Consider the following 22,850-nt stretch of genomic DNA (forward strand, 5'->3'; position numbering starts at 1 on the left):
GTAATGATTCAACTCAAGTTTTTTCTTGTCTCAGGGTATGGTAATACGGAACATAATATTATGAAGTGACCCCACCTTTATGTTGATCTGAACTTCTAAAATATTTAGGTTTTGGCAATTTGTTTTCAAATTTTTTCCCCCCTCCAGCATCCTGATTTGTTTCAGTATTTTAAGTGAAATATCTACATATGCACAACCTCATTTTTACTTAAGCACGAGAGAGTCAGGAAATATTTATAGTTTCAACAGTTGGAATGCACCTTTAGATTTGTTTTACTGTAGGTAAGATAGAGTCACATTGCAAGGTTGAATTTTGTACCTCTCTAGAGCTTGGTCTTTTAAGGTTACGCATGTTCATACTTCCCCCTTGATCTATGAGCAACAAACCTGTGTTACAGCAACTATTTGACTTGTATCTGTGCACCTAATGAAGCACAGACTGCAGCCAAATGTATATACACTATTTAAAATGCACTGCTAATTTGTACAGTCTTTTGGAAAATCCTGAAAAAAAAGACAAAATAAACTGAACGTAATATTTTCTCCTAGGAACTGAACAACAGAGGTTGTGCTGCCAAAGTAACTTAATGTATGTATTGGACAAAACTGTCCTGACACATTTTCCTGATACAGCATATTTCTTTCATTTAAGCCTAAATATTTATCTGTTGTGACTATTATTCACAAACAATTCCTTACAGGAAGTGCTGTTAAACCATGTTTCTCTTTTTCTTTCCTGAAGGGTTACTTACTCAAAACCAGTTTAACTCATCTTCTGGTACTTAATTCCTTCCTCTGGAACACTGCAGATACTTAGCTGCTGTTCTACACAGCAAACAGAACATAACAATATGCAACATCTGTATGTTCTTCCTGGTTCTTGCCTTAAATCATTCTTTAAAAGACAATCTGGACAAGTAAAAACTTCTAGCTCTTTGCTCAAATACTACTTTACATGCTCTTGTGCTCTGGTAGCATGTCTACAATTTGGTAAAGCTGTGCAGGGGATTAGATTTGCTCCACCTCTACTCTCCCACCCTTTTGTTGTTTTTTTTTTAATTTGCTGAACAGCAGCATTGTAGCTGTGGACTTCTGCTGCCTGGGTGGTAGAGGAGTCCTGGAATAACTGCTTACCACTTCTGACTTGGCCTGGTCAAGAAAGATTTAGTATAAGCCATTCAGTAATAAACAAGCCCAAAAGGTTTTAAAATACACATCCCTTCTGTTTGAGACCACATCATTGAACAGTTGTGGGTGTAACTGAACAAGGCTGCCTCTATTGGATTCCCCAACTGCTATGTGCAATGGTCTGGTTTTAAGAAAAAGAAAGCTGCATCAAAGTTCTGCCAGAGCTTGCTTTGTTAAACACAAAGAGGAAACTATAAAATAATTTCTTCAGGGCTCCTGTGAGTGTTCTACTTTTTAGTACTGTTCTTTCATAATGCTGATCAAATGTGAGTCCAGATCTTCAATTTAATAATTGTGACAGACCCAATTGAAGAAGTTTTAGTTGGAAGCTAATAGCACCTGTGTTTTGCTATACCAAAATGTCTGTTTAATTCTGTCGTCTTTGCCCAAAGACTATTTCAAAGACTTACTAGAAGCTATACAGAATATGAAGGTTTATTTCAAAAGAATACATTTGCAAGAATACACATAAATGCACTCAATGTAACAGTACCTTCTGCAAAAATAGGTTACATAATACCCAGTAATGAAAGAACAATCTTATCTCTCTACAAATTAGAAAGCAGAGATCATAACCTGGACAACCTTCCAAATGGAGGCTATAGTTGTGTATGTTGTGAGAAGGAGCTAACGTGGAAGCGTGACACCACAGAGCTAATGTTGGTAAATTAAACTACTAGCACACAGCTGCAACCTATTATTTTATACAGGATTAACAAATATTTTGGTTCCAATTTGGTTTTTTTACACAGCTCTAGTGCCTCCAGGAAAATGCTTATCGAAGATACACAAAAACTATCCAAAAATGACAACGTAACTATTAAAATGCCTCCAAAATTGAGAGGAAAGCAATCATGTTAAATTAAAAAAAAAAAAAAAATTAACCAGGACTTCCAGACAAGATTTCCTGTTTTTAATCAGAGAAAGTTTACAAGAGATTTCAATAAGTTATCTTGAAACCAAGCAGCTGTAGATCTTAGAATCTTCGTGGAGGTCCACCTTTAAATGGCTTAAATCCTGAGCCACTTCCCCTCTGCATGGAATTGCCTGTGATCTGTACAACTCTATTGATTGGTGAAGAGTTACTGGAAACAAAGGTTTTAAAAAAAGTGTTACTGTAAGTATCTGAATTCTTGCTGTACAGGTAAAAACACTGCTGCATCTCATATCAAAGTGTTAAGTCTTAAAAAGAGACTTGAAACCATGTCTCCGCAAGTCACTCACTTCTGTTCAGCTGAATTAGCAATGCAAGTTTGGAGCCATGTGCAATCATGGAAACATGGGTTTGCATGTTGTGCAGCAGCAACCCATCCATCCACAGAAAGCAGTGTTGCTTGCACTGAGGCTACTACACTTCCTAAGCACAACCAAAGCTTTCAGAGCTCAGTAGGGAATTGAGAGGAAAGAACAGGGTTTGTACCTTGCATGTGGAGACATCATGCCACCTCCACGGCCATCCCCCATTCTCCTTGTATCATGATACCCACTTCCTTGAGAACTAGGTCCATGCCATTCTTTTCTTGGTCCAGTTTCACGACTGTGGCGTTCGACGACGTGTCTGTCCTCACTGTAGTGCTGGCAAGAAAGTGACAGCCATTTTCACAATGAAAGCCATATTTAATGACAAATGGGAAAGAAGGTTTTCAAGGAAGTTAAGGTAACAGATTATATATTATATATAAGTCAAGCATCTTGTAAGATTTCAGCCCACAGGCAGCTAACCTAACCTAAGAATGCTGTTATTTATAACTCTAGATATAAAACCCAAACTCATTTCCAGTAACATCTGTGGGTATGGAGGGAGTTAAATTCCATCACTTTTACAAAATTGTGGCAGACAGGTGAGGTGCCTAAGGACTGGAGGAAAGCCAACATCACTCCAGCCTTCAAAAAGGGGCAAGAAAGACGTTCCTGGAAACTACAGACCAGTCAGCCTCATCTCCATCCCTGGAAAAATGATGAAGCAGCTCATCCTCTAAGTCATCTCTAGGCACTTGGAAGAGAAGATGATGATCAGCAGTAGTCAACATGGATTTTCCAAGGGGAGATCATGCATGACTAATCTGATAGCCTTCTATGATGATGTAACCGAATGGGTAGATGCAGGGAGACCGTGGATGTAGTCTACCTTAGTATGGCTTTTGACACTGTCTCCCATAACATCCTTGTGATCAAGCCCAGGAATTGTGGGATAAAAGAACAGACAGTGAGATGGATTAGGAACTGGTTACAAAAGAGTCCAAAGAGTAGTGGTCAATGGTGCCAAGTCCAGCTGGAGAGAGCTGTAACTAGTCGAGTTCCCCCAGGGATCAGTGCTGGGTCTAGTCCTGTTCAACATCTTCATCAATGACACTGCTTAGAGGACAGTGTCTGCTCAGCAAGTTTGATGATGATACCAAACTGGGAGGCTTGGCTCATACACCTGAAAGCTGTGTGGCCATCCTGTGAGACTTAGACTGAAGAGCTGGGCAGAGATGAACCTAATAAGGTTCAACAAGGATAAGTGCAGCACCTGCATCTGGGAAGGAATAATAAACTGCACCAGTACAGGTTAGGAGGTGATCTGCTAAAGAGCAACCCTACGGAGAAGGACCTGGGAGTCCTGGTGGATAACAATTTATCCATGAGTTAGAAATGTGCCCTTGTGGCCCAGAGGACCAGTGGTATCCTAGGGGGGATTAAGAGGAGTGTATCCAGCAGATCCAGTGAGCTTGTCCTCCCCCTCTACTCTGCCCTGGTGAGACCTCACCTGGAATAGTGCATCCAGTTTTGGGCTCCCCAGTTGAAGAGGGAGAGGGATCTACTCAATAGAGTACAATGGAGAGCTATGAGGATGATTCAAGGACTGGAGCATGTGCCCTATGAGGAGAGGCTGAGAGACCTGGGCCTTTTTAGTCTGGAGAAGACAAGACAGAGGGGATTTAATAAATGTTTATGAATAACTGAGGGGTGGGTGTCAAGAGGGAGTGGACAGTTGCACTCTGTGACAGGACAAAGGGCAATGGACAAATTACAGCACAGGAGGTTCCACCTCAACATGAGGAAGAACTTCTTCATGGTGAGAGTCACAGAGCAAGCTCCCCAGAGAGGCTGTGGAGTCTCCTTCTCTGGAAACTTTCAAGACCCATCTTGATGCATTCCTGTGTGACCTGCGCTAGATTCTGTGGTCCTGCTGTGGCAGTGGGGGTTGGACTAGATGATCTCTGGAGGTCCCTTCCAGCTCTTAACATCCTGTGGTCCTCTGATCCTGTGAGCTCACAATCACTTTACTCCCAAATTCTGCCCTTATCTCATACTCACTGATGAGCATATTCCATATAGCTACAGAAAGAGAAATACTATTCTTTAAATGCTTCAGACCTTGTAACATAGAGCAATTCAGTTTGTGGATTTCAAACCCAAGTCTTAGAAAAGGGTTTTCTCTCAGCACATTCCAGATTGCAGTGACAAATTGCACTGGAAGTAGCAGCCAGTGTAGGGTTAAAAGCTGAAAATACAGGATGGTAAAAACCTAATCAGCAACTCAAGTATTGCTCTGATCTACTTGAAAGATGCTAGACAAAGAAAGAATGGCATTTGTTTTCTGCCGTTTCTTGTGTTATTAAAAACACGCACAAAAAAAACCCTTGAAAATAAACAATGAAAACAGCCAGAATGCTTGCTGAAGAACTGTATGATGCTACCATTTTTCCAGCATGATTTTGCTTTTTTCAGGCTCTCATTCATACACACAAACAAAAGATGACTCACTTGTCCTCCACCTCGTTCTCCCATCACACCTCGTTCTCCTTCCCTGCTTCCATACCCAGAAGCACTGCTACGGCTACCAGGAGGTGCACCTCTCACGTGTCCAGACACTTCTCTTCCTGATCGATCTGGCCTCTCGCCTCTGCAAAAATTGCTTTTATCAAAATTTTGGTTTCAGTATAATAGAATTGGTACCAAATCATAACACAAATAAACATCTAAGATTCCTTTTTGTTTTTCAGGTTCCTAGGAACTTGCAAGATAGCTTCAGAAACATTCTTTTAGATCTGTATGGCTCTCTAAATAATTAAAGCCTACATGTCAGTTGTTTACATCTGCAGTCTTGCACCAAGGCCTCCTTTCATAATCATATTGCTACACATGATTAACAACAGACAGCTGCAAGTTCAGCACCAAGTTTACATATGAGGTTTAGCTTATGTGATGACACGCACAATCTCTTTCTAATACTTTTGGAAAGTGACTTTGCCATTCTTGAGGAACAAGTCTGTTCTCGCTTTGCATGGGTTCTTGAGGAATTGCTACTCTGGGTAAATTTCACAAGAATCAGCACCTTAACTAGTTTGTTGGATACCTGCCATCCCGTTTGTCTGTGTTTATGCTTCCCTCACTCTTCCAATTTGTTTGTCTAGGTGGATTTGAACCAGGCTCTCTTGGATGTCGACCGTGAGGTATTTCAGGCCTGTCATGAATTATCACCGTTCTTCTTTCATCTCTGTCTCCTCGCACTTCTCGTCTGTCTGTATCACGAAGTTCACTTCGTGGCTGTGGTGGTTCATTTCTTCTGGAGTCACTGAAGTTCTTAGGGTATCTCTCAAATCCTGGCTCTTCTCTTCGTGCTGTTGGGCGAGTCTTTTTTGCTTCACCTTGGTTTACAAAACGTTCTCGCCTGAATTGTTAAAGGAGGGAAAAAGTAATTTGCTGGTTCCCCATTTTCCCACTTCTCTGCACATGCATGCATATATAGAAATACTATTCACCTTTCTATTACATCATCTTTATTACTATGTATCTGGTAGGTATCTCAAAGATCCTTCCCACTCCAAATTACATTTATTTTTACAATTGTCATTTTGAGCTCAAGTTCTTACAGCCAGTTCAGCATTCCTTTATGCATTTATCTTTTCACATTTTGGTCTGTATAATTTAAGCAATTGTAGGGCCTCCTTTTTGCCTAGTATAAAGCAGAGGAAATGCTAGATTCCTCAAGTCAGCTAGAAAACACAATTCTTGTTCACTGCAGCGTAAGAGTCCAGGAGCTTTCTCCTCAGAGGAAAACAAGTTAGATTCCATTATACAAAAGTCCAGACCTGAAGACAATAAATTTCAGGACACGATTTCAATTCTGCTTCACTAGAACTGTATGAAGCCTTTAGCAGCATTTTAAATTTTGATCAGTTAAGAGTGAAATCCAAACAAGTGTTGGCAGGTAAATGCCTGCCCTGGGATCTTAACTTACCTATCAAAAGATGATGATGGAACAGAACCTTCTGGATATCGGCCCCGCTCTCTGTGATCAAAATCATTAAACCTGTTCTGCTGACGACTATAATCTGAACTGTGACTAAAACGTGCATCTGTATCAAGAGGCATCTTCTTATTCTCATTCCAGTAAGGATCATCTCTCCTTTAAGCAAAACAAATGAGCCCTCATTAGCTACACCTCCAAATCAAGGCCTATTAAGCAGAAAGTGAAATCAGTTTTAAATTTTAAATCTGTTTTAAAGATGTTTGACCTTTGGAAAACCATTACCAAAAGGTAGACTTCCACATAGTAAAGAACAAAAAGGTTTGAGAAAATAAAGAGAAGGGGAAAAAAAAAAAAATAAAATAAAGCACCCCCCCGTTTGAAGTGCAAATTAAACAGACAAAATATCAATATATCATAGAATGAAATCTAAGTAATAGTATATCATCTTGGGCATTAAAAAAAAAAAATTAAAAACCCTCAAAATGAATAAATAAAAATAACTTCAGTAAACTTTTGCCTTGAAAATGGATTCCTAGGAAGCCTTCCTTAATGGGAACTTTCAGGTATAGAGTCTCTGTAAGAATGTGAGATACTGAAGTGCCTAATCAGCATGGAAAAATGAAGCTATCTTTATTCCTCTGGTGAAGAAGTATTAGCGTTAAGCTATTTCATCTACCATGATGACTTTCATTTATCTTGCACTGGACCTCTGATATGTCAATTTTATGGCTAAGGTCTCCATCCCATTCTTACAACCAGATAAAGATTAAAAACAGTTCAATTCATGTGGTTCAAATAGCAAATGACAGTCACCATCAGCCTCAGTAAGATTTAAAAGCCACCGTATTGACTTGCATTTACCAGAATTGTGAATTGCCCACCCAGTAGAAGCTAGACATTTCAACCATTAAGGTTTGTCTCTTCTCACAAACACACCCAGTTGCATTATGCTTTTTGTACAGTAAGAATTGTTGGGATGCTTCTCTTATTTCAAGAGTCTGTCTTACAGATGTGTTTCATGCCTGCCATAATCTGATATTAAAAAACCAAATACCAGAAATGTAGTTCTTCTGTGAAGACTTGCTTCAGGTACAAAAGCCTGAACCAAATCTGGCAGCTGTTTGTTTTTTACTAAGCGCCATAGACCAATGGTTTGGGAATTACCTATGATCTACATCACGGGGACGTTTCAAAGAATTTCTCTTTTCCTGTTCATAACGAAGTTGCTGCTGTTGTCGACGAAGTTCCTCCCTTTCACGAGCAATACGCTCTGCTTCTTTTCGACGTTCCTGCCATGAAAGGGAAGAGTGAATAAACACAACAAACCAACCCCTTCTTTAGTACAGATAGTTATAGTACAGGGAGGGAGTACAAAAAATTATCTCCAGTAGTTTTATATTAAAAGGTTATCTGATGTAATTAATACTTGCATAGCATCTTCAATTAAAAAGAGCACAAGGAATGTTTCTCTTAAGAAGCAGACAACAGATCTGGAAAAGCTACTGGGTGTTATGACAGAAGCATCTCCAGGCAATTTCTTGTATTGCTACTGTATTTGTTGCCCAGAAACACATCTCATTAAGACTGCAGTAACATCCTCTAGGAAAGATCTAGTAAAATCATGGAAGACTAGTATGGGCAATATAATCTGCTGTACTTCAGTTTTAGTGACAGAAATACAGTCACTGTGTAAACCAGTAGCAAGAATTTGCCATCGAACTACTTGCAAGTCAAGTGCACAAGGTAAGGATTACTGTTGTATGCTGTGGGTTACACAACAGGTGATTATTTTATGAGATGAATGGAAAAGTAGTGTAGTGCAGTACAGTCCAAAATATACACACACCTGTTCGATACGAACACGCTCTCTTTCCAAACGCTCCCGTTCCATCCTTTCCCTCTCTAGTTTTTGCCTTTCAATTTCTAATCGTTCCCTTTCTCTCTGCAAGCATTCTTCTCGTTCATGCATTATTCTTATGCGTTCTCTTTCACGACGCTCCCTCTCTGCAATTTCTCTCCGCCTGAAGAAAGAGGTAGCAGAAACTCATGTGAAAATTTTTCTCATCTGAAGCAAACACCATCTTAGACATTAAAAAAAAAAAAGAGAAAGCTATTTACAGAAGTCTTGGTCATGGAGATCTTTGAGCCCCGAGTAGCAAAAGTGGGTTTAACCTCTTCTATAGAGCCATTTAAGCAGACAAGATATAGCAGGGAAAGTTCTATCTAGAATCATTATTCCTGATGTGTCCAATGTTGGGTTCATATTTCTATGTTGTCATCTGTCAACAACTTCACTTTGCCTTGTCCTGACTTATATAGTAAAGCTTACAGGAAGTAGGAAAGGCATTTTGTCCTTTAAGCTTCATGCTTCCTGAGAATTCCTTGGTTTAGGTATGTCCAGCTAACTATACAAGTCATTTAATTACCCTTTGCAAACGTTTGGCCATACGAAAAGAGCAGAACAAAGTGTGGCCCTTTAGTCCTTTTATTTATGCTTCATTTGTCATTTAGATAAACAACAGTTCCCTGTTTAAACCAACAAAATTCCCAGACGTGGTTTTTGACCACCACTCATCTTTTTAAAAAGAAAACTCGCATGCGGTAGCGCTTTTTAAGATATGCTTCCCATAACAAACACTATGCTATGTGTGGGTATATATGGCTATTAAAAAGCCAACCAAAAATCTTGTAGTCTGTTAATTCATATAAAGATACTGTAGAGTTCCAGACTTTAACATCTGAATAAAAGGCTTGACAAAATGCATTCCGATAAGATTTCTAAATGCAGTATCTGATCAATTACCATATATTACAATAGCCTTTAGGGAAAAACTTGAATTACTACCTTCGGAGTTCAACAGCTCGTCGTATTCTTTCCAATCGAACCATGTGTTCTCGTAATCTCTGCTCCTTCATCTTTTCGAACGGCAAGATATCCTTTCTACCTCTGTATTCCCTGAATTTCACTTTATCTGGAATAATACGCTCTTTGTTCCTCAATATCTGTGGCTACAGACAGAGATTACAATGGTTATTTCAGTAGTCTTATTCATTTAGGGAGATTTCTGGATGCTATATTCAAGTATCATTAACTATTTAGCTATCCTAATGCAAATAAAGCTATCTAAGCTTAACAGTTTGTGATAGTTTATTGACTCCTCACTCAAAATATCAACTCTAAGGTAGTATCAAATCAGGTAAGAATTGCATCAAATCTATAAATACTTACTTTATCAAACCTTCCCCTTCTAAATGTCCTAGTGTGGCCTTGGTCTCCCTTCGTTTGGTCTAAAACTACAATTTGACCTGGGCTTTTACCACCTAGTGAAGAGTGGAGATGGAAGAAAAAAAAAGAAAAAAAAAAAGAAAGAAAAAAAGCTTTAAACACACAGACACCTCCCTGCATTTTCCTATTATAGACTCTGCTTAGTGATTTTTCTAAATCTCTAAATTGAACTGGTACTGGTAGGAGAAGCATACCAGCACATCTCTAATTAAAGTGGTAATATAAAGTATGGAAGCTTTCATATCACTTCTAAAGTAATGCATGTTACTCAAGTCTGAAAAAGAACAGGTGTTTAACTGTCTGCTTTTCCAGTAAGAGTAAGAACATGCCCCCAAAACAAGTCGGACACACAGATTCAACAGGAGGAAACATGGCTATATTGCATACTTATTCTTTTCTTTTCTTCAGTTTTTTTACTGGATTCTTGATTAGGGCCACTTGCTCCATTATCACTCTTCTCATCTTTACCTTCTGTTTTCTTGCCTTCTTTACTTTCTTTTTTTTCGGACTTCTCAGATTTCTTTTCTTCTTTTTTGGTTGACGGAGTTCTTGTTGGGAAAGAAGCACACAAACACCATGAGGAAAACTCAACTTACAGGATTTTCACAACTTCAGAAGGTATGTGAAATTTCTTACTTGCTGGCTTTATCACTTGATGTAGTCTTCTTATCTCCCATGCTTCTACTTGAACCAGATTTCTCATCACTTTCCTTCTTCAATTCTTTTTTGGAAGGATCACCTTTCACCTGTATTATTTAAAAAAAATAAATGGTTAATATACATTCTTACAGCAGATGAGTCTATTTTTGGAAACATTTTCGTCTTACTAAACCTACTTTCTCAACAGAAATTTGTTGTCCGTGCAGCTCTGTTCGATGAAGGTGTGCAATACATCTAGCCACTTCTGTGCTAGAAGACATTGTTACTATGCCGTAACATTTTGCCCCTGGGCTTCGTGCATTTGTGACCACCTTGGCACCAAGTACCTACATAAACAGGTAAAATTTAGGTTTTGAGAGACATTTCTAGTAAGAAAGTGATGGTATCCCAATAGTATTTTTACTGTCATATATAAAACCACAAGCAAACACAATCACTTCAGCAGCAACACAACCCCCACTCCACTAGAAAGACTGATGCTCTAGGTTTGCATATCTATGCCAATTCCATGGGGAGTTGCAGCTTTGAGAACTGTATTGCAATTGTCACATCAAGCCATATTAATGCTCACATTCTGTTTTGACTAGTCAAAACCTCATGAACATTACTTAATGTTTATTTTGACAGGTTCCATCAGAATTCATTCACAGAAACACCACTGATCTGACCTTGACAGTTTATGTCTGACCCCGCCAAGAGAAGTTGGCAGCAGCTGCCAGTTAATGGCAGGAAGGTTTAAGCACTATTATGCAGTAATGTGATAAAGGAGCCAGTTCTTCAAAGGCACATAGCAAGTGTGCCAATTAAGCAACTTTAGCAAAAAGGTCTTTGACACTTGCTTCTTTAGACAGTATTAAGCTTTGTGCTCCTGCTCCTTGCTAGCATTTCTCTAACTACTCAGCCAGTCTTCTGGCTGTAGTCATACTCTAATGCAGCAGTTTTGTCTTTCTAACAGCCTGTAATGGTACAGTCACTTAGAAATAAAATATTTTCCAAATAATTTAAAACTGGGAAGGTAAGTAAACACAGGGACCAAGTATCTTTACAGTAAAAATGGCCAAAGAATAGGAGGTTTTACAAGATAATACTCTCAGGTTTCAACACTTGTGAAGGCATCAAATAAAATTACTACTGAATTAATAAGAACAGATATCCCATAATTAGTAGACACACTTAATATTCACAATACTAAGATTATAGCTAGTTCCCAAGACACAATAATGTAACTGCACTGGCTTATACAAACATCATGAATTCACATAGTTATCAGCAAGTCCTTTGAAAAAATGAGAACTGCAATAAAAACTCTTTCCTGAAGACTGCCTAGCTTATATGGATTCTGCACTGTTCTGCAGAATTGCATGGTAAATGAAACCAAAATCCAGAAAAACAGACTTAGTTTAAGTAACCTGGAAAAAAAAGATTGTCATTACAAGAGTCCCTAAAAGAACAGGCTTCAACTGTCACATTTCCTTACTTTTGTTTTTTGCATTCATAACCCTTAGAACACAGTCTAAAAACAGTCTCTCAAAGCAGCAAGTTCTATAAAGGACTGTTTATACTACAATTTTCCTGGTTAGCAGATTATTTTACAGTCATGGTGCAATACAGTTGCTGCAAAAGAACACACACATCATCAATTAATTTTAAAACCTTTTGAAAGCCAGTCCCAACCAGTCATATTTGTGACATTCCTTTTGCATCTATCTTACCTCAACAGAAAGAAAAAATTCTGTTAAAATTAACATAAGGTTCCTCCTGAAAGCATTCACTCTTACTTCAGAGGCTGAAAATACTGGATTTTTTTTAGATGACACTGGTTAGACACAATCTCAGACTTTTACAGAAATTGAGTCATAACTTGATTTAAATAACTGATAGAAGAGGCAGAACTGACACACACAACACACATTATCACACTTCACAAAGTACCTTTCCATATTTGCCAAAGAGATTTTTCAAGTCAGCAGCTTTTGTGTTGGAAGACAGTCCGCTAACCCACAGGTTTCTAGTTGAACTTCCACTGCTACCACTAACACTGCTTGCACTTCCTGAAACAAGTTTTACAAAACAGCCAAAAAATTAAGGAGACAAAAGATACCATGAACGTTGTGCTAAACTGTAGCTGAAAGGAAAAACTTAGTCTGTTACCTTTAAGTAACTGTTTATCCGGTTACCTTTCTTGAAAAGACTTCTATATAAAAAAAATATCCGCTGTAAGATTTCATTCATTTACTCATGGATTGAGACCAACAGCTTGCCTAACTCATACCCAAATGACAGAGCTAGAAAAATCATACCATTCTTTGTTAAAGGCATGGGTATGTACATTAAGCTTCAACTTCTGGCTCTCATGAATAATTTCCATCCAAGAAATTTTGTTTAGCATCCAACACTTTTTCTTCGTTGGTACATCTTTACAGTGCTCTCTTTACCAAAAAGATAACACAAAGGTAAATAGAGGAATCTTAGTTAATCCTAGACTCCAGAATAATATGGTCCATTTCCACAGCTTTTTCAACTGTCTGCCCTTCATCCAGAAGAGATTTTTAAAAATACTGCTGGATGTAGAACTTGATACAACTCACCAAGAAAACATTTCCCATATACTAAGAAAAAAACTGAAGAGAAGCTTTAAATGCCAACCTGCTTCTCCCCTGTCCCCTCCCCCCAAATATTAGTCATTTTTCCAAAACAGAACTAAGAACTCAAGAGATTCATGCAGTGTTATTCACAGCATCTTTTAATCTTATTGATTTCAGCTTGCTGTTGTTTGCTGCTAAATGCATGAACTGCTTTTGAATATGCTGACATGTAGCCGGTCACACAGGCAAGACCAGAACTGGATCTCCACCAGAAGAGTTAAAAAATCTGGTGGTATGCAGTGTTTTAAAAGGTAATTTAACCACTTTGAGGAAAAATGTTAGTTTTCTTTCTTCAATGCATCAAGATTACATAAGAGCAAAATGCAACAAACTGCAGTTGTCTAACTCAAAATCTATTGATTATCCAGGATTAACTGTGAGGCACTTAGAATGTCATTAAATATCACTGAAGAGCCACTATACAGGCTTTGGCTATGTATTATAAGACAGCTTTATGACAGTTACCATTGCAGTTATCATATGTGCTACATGAAAGCAGATTTGCTCTATATGGAATTTCACTGTAAACATACAGCTATCATAAAAAGAGATGTATCTACAGAAGACTGAATTATGTCTGTCACTAAAATTCCTTCTTACAAAGTAATTTATCAGTTAACACTCCATTCATTCATCAGTGATAAACAATGTTTTTTGGCAGAGCTGGTAGGCAAAATAAAGAGACACATGAGTTTATACAAATGCATTTGTTCAACAATGAAGCATCAGCATAACTGGTGACCTTAACATGCTCTTGAGCTCCACTACATGAATTTGTAATCATAATATGGGGCTTTATGGTAACAGATGGAAACTCCAAGGCTGAGTAGTAGGTCAAACTTTAAGGAACAGCCATGAGTGCAGTTTTGCTAGCTGATTTCTCAGCTGTTACACTTGGTTGAGGTTTTGACTTATTTAAAAATGAGCTAGAATTAAAATAAGACCAAAAAAAAAAAAAATTCATTTGCACTACATTTAAGTATTTGCAATTGTTTTTTGGCTTATTCTGTGTGTAACAGCAACCCAAACCATTGTAAGTCACAGCCTCCTAATCTAAAAATTACATCTTATCAAAACAAAAGACTTGGGAAGCTTTAAGTGGAATTTGCTCCCAGAAGTACTTTGAAATAGGAAAATATATTTTTGCTGAATATTTAGAATAAGTAGTTTTGATCTTATGAGGACACTGGCACAAGGAGAAACAAAAAAAGATACATAGCTAATGACTACTGTACCCCTAGCATGATGTCCCACAGATGGATGAGTTCAATTACATATGCTGGTTTAGTACGTACCAAGCAATTTTTAAACAGGAAAGTGTTTAGTTGAAGATAACACTACCCTAATTTGTAATAGTTACCTTTATCATCCTTGGATGTTGTCTTGCTTTCTTTAGATTCCTTAGCAGAGCTAGAGAAGCAAATTAGAAATCAGAAGAGAATTGAAAATACAGAATTTGTATGTGTTGCAGTTAATACTACTAGTAGACAAGTTAACATTTCAAAAAATAAAAAGGGCTAGACTGTGTATTTGAACAAATGATTCCCTTATGGATTCTTGCACTGATTTTCCCCAAGATGCCTGAAGATCTAGATTTTCTGACAACTCTATTCAGTGGATATATGGCACTCTTCTCCAGATTTCAGGACGGGGACTTGACTTCATTTTGTGTTCTTAGAACTGATAGCTGTTCATTACCATCATCACAAGGACATTTAAAAACAAAAATCGTCAATTTGAAAAACAAAAAATAAACAAATGCTGACAATTCGACAATGCAATCAGTAGGACATAGTGTCTATACGAAGATCTTGAATTTTTAAAGGTAACTTATGGCGGTCAAAAAGAACTACAGGCAGGAGCATAGGATACTAATTATAAGATTCTTGCTGCTACCCCCTTAATGTAGAGTGATCTTATTGAATGCTGGTACTCAGTATCGAAAAGAACTGACATAGAAAAACAAACCTCTTTGCTTGACCAGAGGCCCCAGTAGACGAGGGACCTTTCTTCAAAGTATCCTTTTCTTTGTCTCCAGATTCTGCTTTCTTTGAACCTTCTCTGGCTTCCTTCTTGATGGGATCACCCTTCACGCAGTCTTCCTTCTTACCATCTTTATGGTTCTCAGTCATCTCATAGTCCTTGCTTTCCTTCTCCAGGCTCTGTGAAATGGTATCCTGCCCATCCTTTGGCTTACTTGCTTCAGAATCTGTAATTTTCACATTTTTACCTGTTTCTAGGAGGTCATCACCATCAAAATCCAGAGTGATGGCATCTTCAGCCTGGATTGTAACCGATATGTTATCATCCTCAGCTTCTTTCACAGAGGTGTTAGCTTCCATCTCTTCGTGAGCCGTGTGATCAGCCTCAGCTAGGCTTTCTTCTGAAGGAAGAGGTTTAGATACTTCTTGTGTACCATCACCAGAACCTGCTTTATCTAAGAGGATTTAACAGGAATAAATATGGCAAAACAAGAAGTTTAAACAATTTCATATGCATCAGCTAGAATAGGACCTAGAAAATACAAAGCCAGTTATTAGCACTGATGGAAGGTTAGAAAAAAAACACAAGGTGTATTAACACAAATATAAATCCTTTACCCAGGATCACTTATTCTTCATGGCAAAACATATTTTCTAGGGACAAATACCAAAACATTAGGAGGGAGAATATGGTTCCATCCTGGAGGTACCCGTTCTTCATAGCAAGTATCCGTTTTTCCAGTTTAGGATTTAGCGTTCCAGAAGAAAAGAGGTGCTTTGGACGCTCACAGTTTGATTTAAGCTGTCTTTGAATCTTCCAGGTTCTAGGACTTCTTCCCAAATCCGAAAGAATTACAGTCTTGGAGAATTTCAGCCAGTCTTCCATTCTAGTGTTCTCTTTTGCTTTTCCTTTCCAAGCAGTTGTTTGGTAGTGAAGTGAGGCGTACAAGGCTGCTGCAGAACACGTAGGAGCGAGCTTTAATCTAGAGTTCGTAGATAAACGGTTCTCAGTCTTCATCCACTGGACAGATTTTCCGTCTCAGTCCCACAGGCATCTCCAATCATGTTCTTGGATTTGTGTAGATGAGGCACTTCAGCCATATGGTCCCTCGTAAACATGGAGTCTGAAGTTTTATCCTGTAACTTCAGTAATGTGTTTATTCCATCCTGTGTAAAGTGATGGTGTTCCACGTCCTTTCTAGTCCACAATACGTAGAATCCTTAAGACTTCTGTCCAGGAAGTCTATTTGCCCAAATCCATTACATTCCTTCTATAGTTTCGCTAATGAGCATAGCTTAAAAAAATGGTAGCCACTCCATGGGTTGCCAAATACTTGTTTTACCATCCCATATACAAGTGGTATTTCTAAGTGACAATCAGCCAAGCATATGATGGTCCATACACTTGTTGGGTGCTTAAGCTCAGTGTAAGGGTGTATCATTTCACTCCATTAAGCATCAGTTACTGCAGTGCAAGTTGGAAGCTTTTGCATCAAGACTTACCGTACATTAAAATCAGAGTCCTTGAATACTATGGGTTTTTAAATTAAGAATCCTAGTATTACAACTGTATTATACATCCACCACAGTAACTGATTAAGAACTGTAATCAACTCTTAAGAGTAAAATTACTCTTAGGAGTTAAATAAACCCACTGACTGCAGTGATTCCAGGTGCTGAGGAGACAACTGATACTTAGTATTGGAGACAAGCCTAGTATTAGAAAAGAGATTGAATGTTTCAAGAGAATGTTGCCTTCTCTACCAGACTAAAGATGTCTTAACTCTATTAAACTTTAAACATACCTTTCTCATTTTCTTCATCTTCACCATCCTGCAAGAAAAGGAAGTCAAGACTAAATGTCCTCTAATTTTAAACTTTAAGCAGGACAGTTAATGTTTTCCCCAGAATCTCTATTGTATGAAAGCAAATTAACAAACTGAAAACTGCTCTCAAGAAAAAGATGATCTAGAAACCCAGCCTGGGCATCTCCCTTATCAAATACAGAAAATCCATCTGTAACACTTACAGCTTGCATTTGGATGAAGCATGTAACTATTTTCTACCCCTACCCTTAACAGACTATTTCTAAACTGTCCCATGTCTTGCTAAAGCCTTCAAATGGATGTCACACTGCTAATTACTGCCTTCAGTGAAACATGAGCAGTATGTGATAAGCTTTAGAAATGTAGGACAGAACTCAGAAACTCCACTAAGTACTTAAAAATGAAACTGATTTTAACAGGTATTTACTTATTTATCACTAGCCTCACTGAGCAAGACATGCTGTATGAGACATCCCTTTTCAAACATTAATTCCGTTAATTCTGTGTCATTCAGAATCAATTTCTGAACTTCAAGATGCTACAGATGTTAGTATTAACAACCACCACAAAGAAACAACCCCAAACACTGACCACCCCACTCCCTCCACAAACCTTGTCAAAAGGCAATTTTCCACATTAAAACAGGAATTTTAACTCCTGTCTGTATGTATATACTATGTTAGCATTTGGATTAGCTGCATTATAAAACAGTATGAATGAAAGCTTCCCATACTGGTTACCTTTACTGACTCTAAGATGCGTGCTGGAACAAAACAACAGTCTAAAGTGATTATTTCCAACAGAACAGACATGAAAATCACCTTAAAAGAACTGATTTGGAACTTACATGGACAGCTGGAAAAGCGTAGTCTTCTAGGTCTTGCCCTTCATTATCCTATGAGAACATAAAAAGGTCCTGCTCAACAAAATGTTTGACAGGCACTTAAACATTCAGAGTGTCAAGAGATGCATTTAACTCATAAAACATTTTAGTTAGTGGATATACACTCAATAAGGTGAGCATTATCAGTTCTCATGACTTAGCTTTCAGTTCAGCGTTCAGATTATGTATGTCTCTACAGTTACCAGGGGAAAGGACCAGTAGCTTGTTCTGACCTCCTAATAATACAAGCATACTAGGAGAAATGTACATTTTGCTAATAAAAACACATGTGAAATACAATGTACCTGATTTTCAGAATCCTTTTCTGCATCTTCTGTTGTCTCTGCTGGCTCTGGGTTGTGGTATCTTTTCTTTTCTGCAGAGGGTTGTTCTTTAGAATTCAAGTTTTCATCTTCAACAGGTTCTTTAATGTCTTTTAATTCGTCATTTCCATCTTGATCACTTGCATCGTGAGTCTCCAACTCGCTTTCCTTTTGGTGTGAACAGCAAATATTTAACATAACTAAGGGTACTAGTTATACTCTGAAAGAATCGCTGCTAGAATCACTGTTTCTGCATCACATCTATAATAGAGATTTATAGCATGTTTTTTTAAAACTCTACACCTTCACACATTCAGGCAACATAGCTGTGAACACAGTGAAAACAATACTCCAAATTTCCACATAATTTAACACAACATTAATACTAAATATAAGGTGGAAAAAAAGAAAGGGTACATACTTTTATTACCTTGACAAAGGAATCCTCCTCAACGGAAGCATCACCAGTTAATTCATCAGCTTCCTGCTTTTTACCTGAAATGACAGGATACACTAATGACTAGAGCTGCTATGTAGAGTACACTTGCTTTAAATAGTGAATATGTGTTGATCCTTAATTATTCTCCATATGCTCTAGTTGATCAGAGCTGTTCACTATAATATAACCCTCCCAAAAACCTAGCAGTTTCAAGGTGAGGAGAAAGTGTCAGCTGAGCAAGCCGGGGCGGGGCAGAAATCAGTGCTGTGGCATAAAGAGGAGGTTACATCTAGTTTATCGATTTTAATACCAATCCTTCTACTCTGAGTAATAGTGGAATTCAGGAGAATATTAAACTGTACATCTATAGAATTACTGGAGTTAACTAGACTTCATGACTTAAGCCTTTGGAAAGGCCTTGCTTTATACAATAATTAGCATCACTGAGCAAGTTAGGTTAGAAGAGACCTCTACAGGTCATCCAGTTCACCCAACCTTCTGCTGAAAAGTAGAGCTACATTCCAAATATGATCAGGTTATGCTTAGTGTTTTATCTAGCTTTTTGAACATTCACAAGTATGGCAACTGCAAGCCTCTCTAAAACACCTTTATCAGTGCTTTTCATCACTAGAGGGAACAATTAGCAGAAGAATTGAGTCTGGTAAAGCACTTGGGGTTTTTTAACATATTCTTTACCATAGTAAGGGCACGTTCCACTGAAGAATTCTGTCCTTCCAGCAAATAGCTTTGTGGAGATGTGACTAAACACAGTCCCCTTCAGAACCCATTACATTTCCTTAATCATCTGCAGAAACAAGACTGAAGAACACTAGATATAAATATCCTCACACAAACACACCCTTTGTAGAGTGCTCTGTCTCTCTGATTCATTCTGTCAAAGATTAGCCTATGTGATGGTCTTCAGTAGCTCAGGGTACAAAAGCAGTTCTGTTAGGAAGTGGCTTTACTATCTTCTGCTGAAACTCAGCATCAGTTCAAGATATATATGAGACAGCAGTCACAATCAGCATTTAATGCTTTATTTTTTGACATCCTATCTTGCTTCATCCCTTCATCTTGTAATGACTGGCTAAATCAATTCTACAGATAATTAAAAGGAATAGGAAAAACCCATAAGCTGAAGTTTGACACAATTATGGACATTTTCGCTGCCTGTAATAGTCAATTTTTTTTCAGCAATTAATTTCCCATGTCTTTCATATACACTTTGAAATTGAATTTCAAAGCTGGAAACTGCCCAACTACAAGGCAAGAAAAGAGACTACTGTTTTGGTTTTACTTAGATTCCAGCTGGTTTTATCCATTTCACTAAAAGGTGGCACTCTGACAGTACTCCTATATACAGCATATTGCTGTTTTGCATTCAGGCATACACTAGTAAAAGACACATGACAGAAGTTATTTCTATGATTCCAAACACAAGACCTAAATATTCAGATCTAAATTCAAATCTTGCCACTGATTTTACTTTATTTAAAACAACCAAAATATTCCTGGTTTATATTTGTAACACAACTGACTTGTACAAAAAGCCAGCAGCACAGGTATAGGTAAGGAAGCTAGCTTTCCTTAGAGAGAGAAGTGAACTTGCACTGAAAAGGACAGGTTTTGATATGCATGAAAGCTGATGCCTAGAAGCAAGACTAACCCAAATTCTTTATTACTGTTTAGAATTCTGTGACAGAATCTACAGTCACAGATAGAACAGGCCATGAGTTGCCCATGCAGCCAGGGATCAAGTTAGAAAAGCAAAAGCATAGACAGAGTTAAACTTGACGAGGGACATAAGAAGGGACATCAGGGACAAAAAGGCAACTAGGGAATATGCCGGGCCTCTCCAACAGGAGAATGGAGACCTGGTCACCACAGATACGGAGAAGGCTGAGGTGCTCAGTGATTACTTCACCTGTGTTCACTGGTAAGGGCTCTAGCTGCACTGCCCAAGTTTGAGAAAACACAGATGGGGAGTGGGAAAAGGAAGATCTGCCCATTGTATGCAAAGAGCAGGTTCAAGACCACCTACAGAAGCTGAAGGTGCACAATTCCATGAGGCCTGACAAGATCCATCTTGAGGTCCTGAAGGAACTGGCAGATGGAATTGCCATCAGGTTTGAAAAAAGTGATGGCCATCTGGTGAAGTCTCTGCTGACTGGAAAAGAGGAAACATAACCCCCATCTTCAAAAAGGGAAAAAAGGAAGACCCCAAAAACTATAGGGCAGCCAGTCTCACCTCTGCACCTGGCAAGATCATGGAGCAGATTGTCCTGAAGGCCTTGCTGAAGTATACAGAAAATGAAGACAAGGTGCTTGGCATTAACCAACAGGGCTTCGCTAGGGAAAATCCTGCTCGATGAACCTGGTGGCTTTCTATGATGTGAGCTGCAGCACCAGTGTATAAGGGAAGAGCAACTAATGTAATTTACCTGAACTTGTGCAAAGCATTTGATACTGTCCCACATGACATCCTGACCACCAAATTGGAAAAGTATGGACTTGAGGGGTGGAGCACTTGCTGGATAAGGAATTGGCTGGATGGCTGTACTCAAGAGTTTCAGTCAATGGCTCAATGTCCAAATGGAGACCAGTGACAAGTGGTGTCCCTCAGGGGTGAGTAGTGGGACCAGTGCCATTTGATGCCTTTGTCAGCAATATGGACAGTGGGATTGAGTGTACCCTCAGCAAGTTTGTGGATGGCCCAAGCTGTGTGGTCCAGTTGACACACTGGAAGGAAGGGATGCCATCCAGAGGGACCCAGACAGCATGAGGTTGGCTTGGGCTCATCTCTCAAGCAAGTTCAACAAGGCCTATACCCACATTGCGGCAATCCCAAGCACAAATATAGGCTGGGTGAGGAGTGGCTCAAGGGAAGTATCAAGGAGAAAGACTTGGAGGTGTCAGCTGATGATAAACTCAACATGAACTGGCAATGTGCACTTGCAGCCCAGCAGTCCCACCCTATCTTGGGCTGCATCAAAAAAACCTGTGACCAGCAGCACAAACTAGGTGATTCTGCCCCTCTACTCTGTTCTCATGGCACCCTACCTGCAGTACTGTATCCAGTTCTGGTACCCTCAGCATAAGAGAGGCACTGAACTGCTGGAGGAGGTCCAGAAGAGGGCTACAAAGATGATTAGAGGCCACGAAGAACATCAGAGGCCTACGTCAACAGGGTGCAAGAGTTGGGGCTGTTCAGCCTGGAGAAAGAAAGGCTCCAGGGGCACTTTATAGCAGCCTTACTGTACCTTCAAAAAGCCAGGAAGGGACATTGTACAGGGGCTTATAGTGATAGGATGAGAGGAACAGCTTTAAGCTTGAGGAGGGGAGATTTAGACTGGAGATTGGGAAGAAATTCTTTAAAGTGAGGGTGGTGAGACATTGGAACAGGCTGCTCAGGGAGGTAGTGGATGGCCCCTTTCCTGGAGGTGTTCCAAAGCCAGGTTGAATGAGGCCTTGAGCAACCTGGTCTAGTGAAGGGTGTCCCTGCCCATGGCAGTGGGGTTAGAACTTGATGACCAAATCATTCTATGAATACTTCCATAAAAGCAGTGAGAAGAAGCAAGGATTTCCACACACATTCAATCACTTTGTATTTTACTCTTACATTTCAGTTCTCTACTGTGTTAAACCTGTAAGACCAAGTTTTTTCTGCATCCCATATCCAGCTAAGAATACAGAGACATGCTAAATCTTTCTAGCATCTGCTGTGTTGGCAACTCTCTAGCATATACTATCGTGAAAGTTATGTAAATTCACTTGTGTTGCCCGAGAATAGTGGCAGGTGAACTAGAACCTAGCCTTTAGAGGGAACAGAAAGAAAAAAAAAATGGACAAAGTAACCTCAAGTTACTTCCAACATTCTGCAATAGCAGCTAAAGAACTCTATTTTATTGACATGGTCTCATTGAGACAAAGTTATACCTCTCAGTAATAAAGCTGTCCATATCTTTTGCTTGCTGCTAGATTAAGCCAGACATGAATACATGTTTTCATTACTTCATTAGTAATTCATTCATTTTTGTTTCTTCACTCTTTCTTTGCAGTAAGTCCCATTTACTCTGAATATAAGAAGTATTCGAAGGCATAAAGAGAATTAAACAATGACCTTCACTTTCCAGCTTGAAGTCAGAAAGTGGTAGGAAGTTTGCTTTCCCTCTTAGCTCTGTGTTTTAGATTATTTTGCTCTGGTTAGACTCATATTGCTCAAAACTGGCACTTCAAGGTTCTGATACAGACAGTTTTTAGATGTTTGTACAGTAACTTGCCAGAAAGCTAGCACCCCCCAAAATTCAAAGCTTTTCTACAATGGTACTCATCCACATACATGGCTCATCATTTCACATAATGAAATGGTAACAAGG

The 22,850-nt window shown here is 38.8% G+C and overlaps 1 protein-coding gene across 1 annotated transcript in view; it reads right to left on the reverse strand.

Moving 5' to 3' along the window:
* Positions 1-1,394: 1,394 nt before the first annotated feature.
* SLTM (SAFB like transcription modulator) overlaps positions 1,395-22,850 on the reverse strand; it is a 29,125-nt gene continuing 7,669 nt past the window's right edge. Inside the window, exons 3-21 of the mRNA XM_054169022.1 lie at positions 18,454-18,527; positions 18,015-18,200; positions 17,674-17,721; positions 16,806-16,833; positions 14,987-15,455; positions 14,379-14,428; positions 12,306-12,424; positions 10,550-10,699; positions 10,350-10,459; positions 10,101-10,261; positions 9,657-9,748; positions 9,273-9,436; positions 8,274-8,448; positions 7,592-7,716; positions 6,416-6,583; positions 5,531-5,845; positions 4,939-5,077; positions 2,609-2,763; positions 1,395-2,273 (exon numbers count right to left, since the gene is read on the reverse strand). Of these exons, the coding sequence (XP_054024997.1) occupies positions 2,165-2,273; positions 2,609-2,763; positions 4,939-5,077; positions 5,531-5,845; positions 6,416-6,583; positions 7,592-7,716; positions 8,274-8,448; positions 9,273-9,436; positions 9,657-9,748; positions 10,101-10,261; positions 10,350-10,459; positions 10,550-10,699; positions 12,306-12,424; positions 14,379-14,428; positions 14,987-15,455; positions 16,806-16,833; positions 17,674-17,721; positions 18,015-18,200; positions 18,454-18,527 (2,837 nt within the window). The 3' untranslated portion in view covers positions 1,395-2,164. The remainder of the gene's footprint in view (positions 2,274-2,608; positions 2,764-4,938; positions 5,078-5,530; positions 5,846-6,415; positions 6,584-7,591; positions 7,717-8,273; positions 8,449-9,272; positions 9,437-9,656; positions 9,749-10,100; positions 10,262-10,349; positions 10,460-10,549; positions 10,700-12,305; positions 12,425-14,378; positions 14,429-14,986; positions 15,456-16,805; positions 16,834-17,673; positions 17,722-18,014; positions 18,201-18,453; positions 18,528-22,850) is intronic.

The sequence above is a fragment of the Dryobates pubescens genome, chromosome 17 (genome assembly GCF_014839835.1).
Source record: "Dryobates pubescens isolate bDryPub1 chromosome 17, bDryPub1.pri, whole genome shotgun sequence".
Classification (NCBI taxonomy): Eukaryota; Metazoa; Chordata; class Aves; order Piciformes; family Picidae; genus Dryobates; species Dryobates pubescens.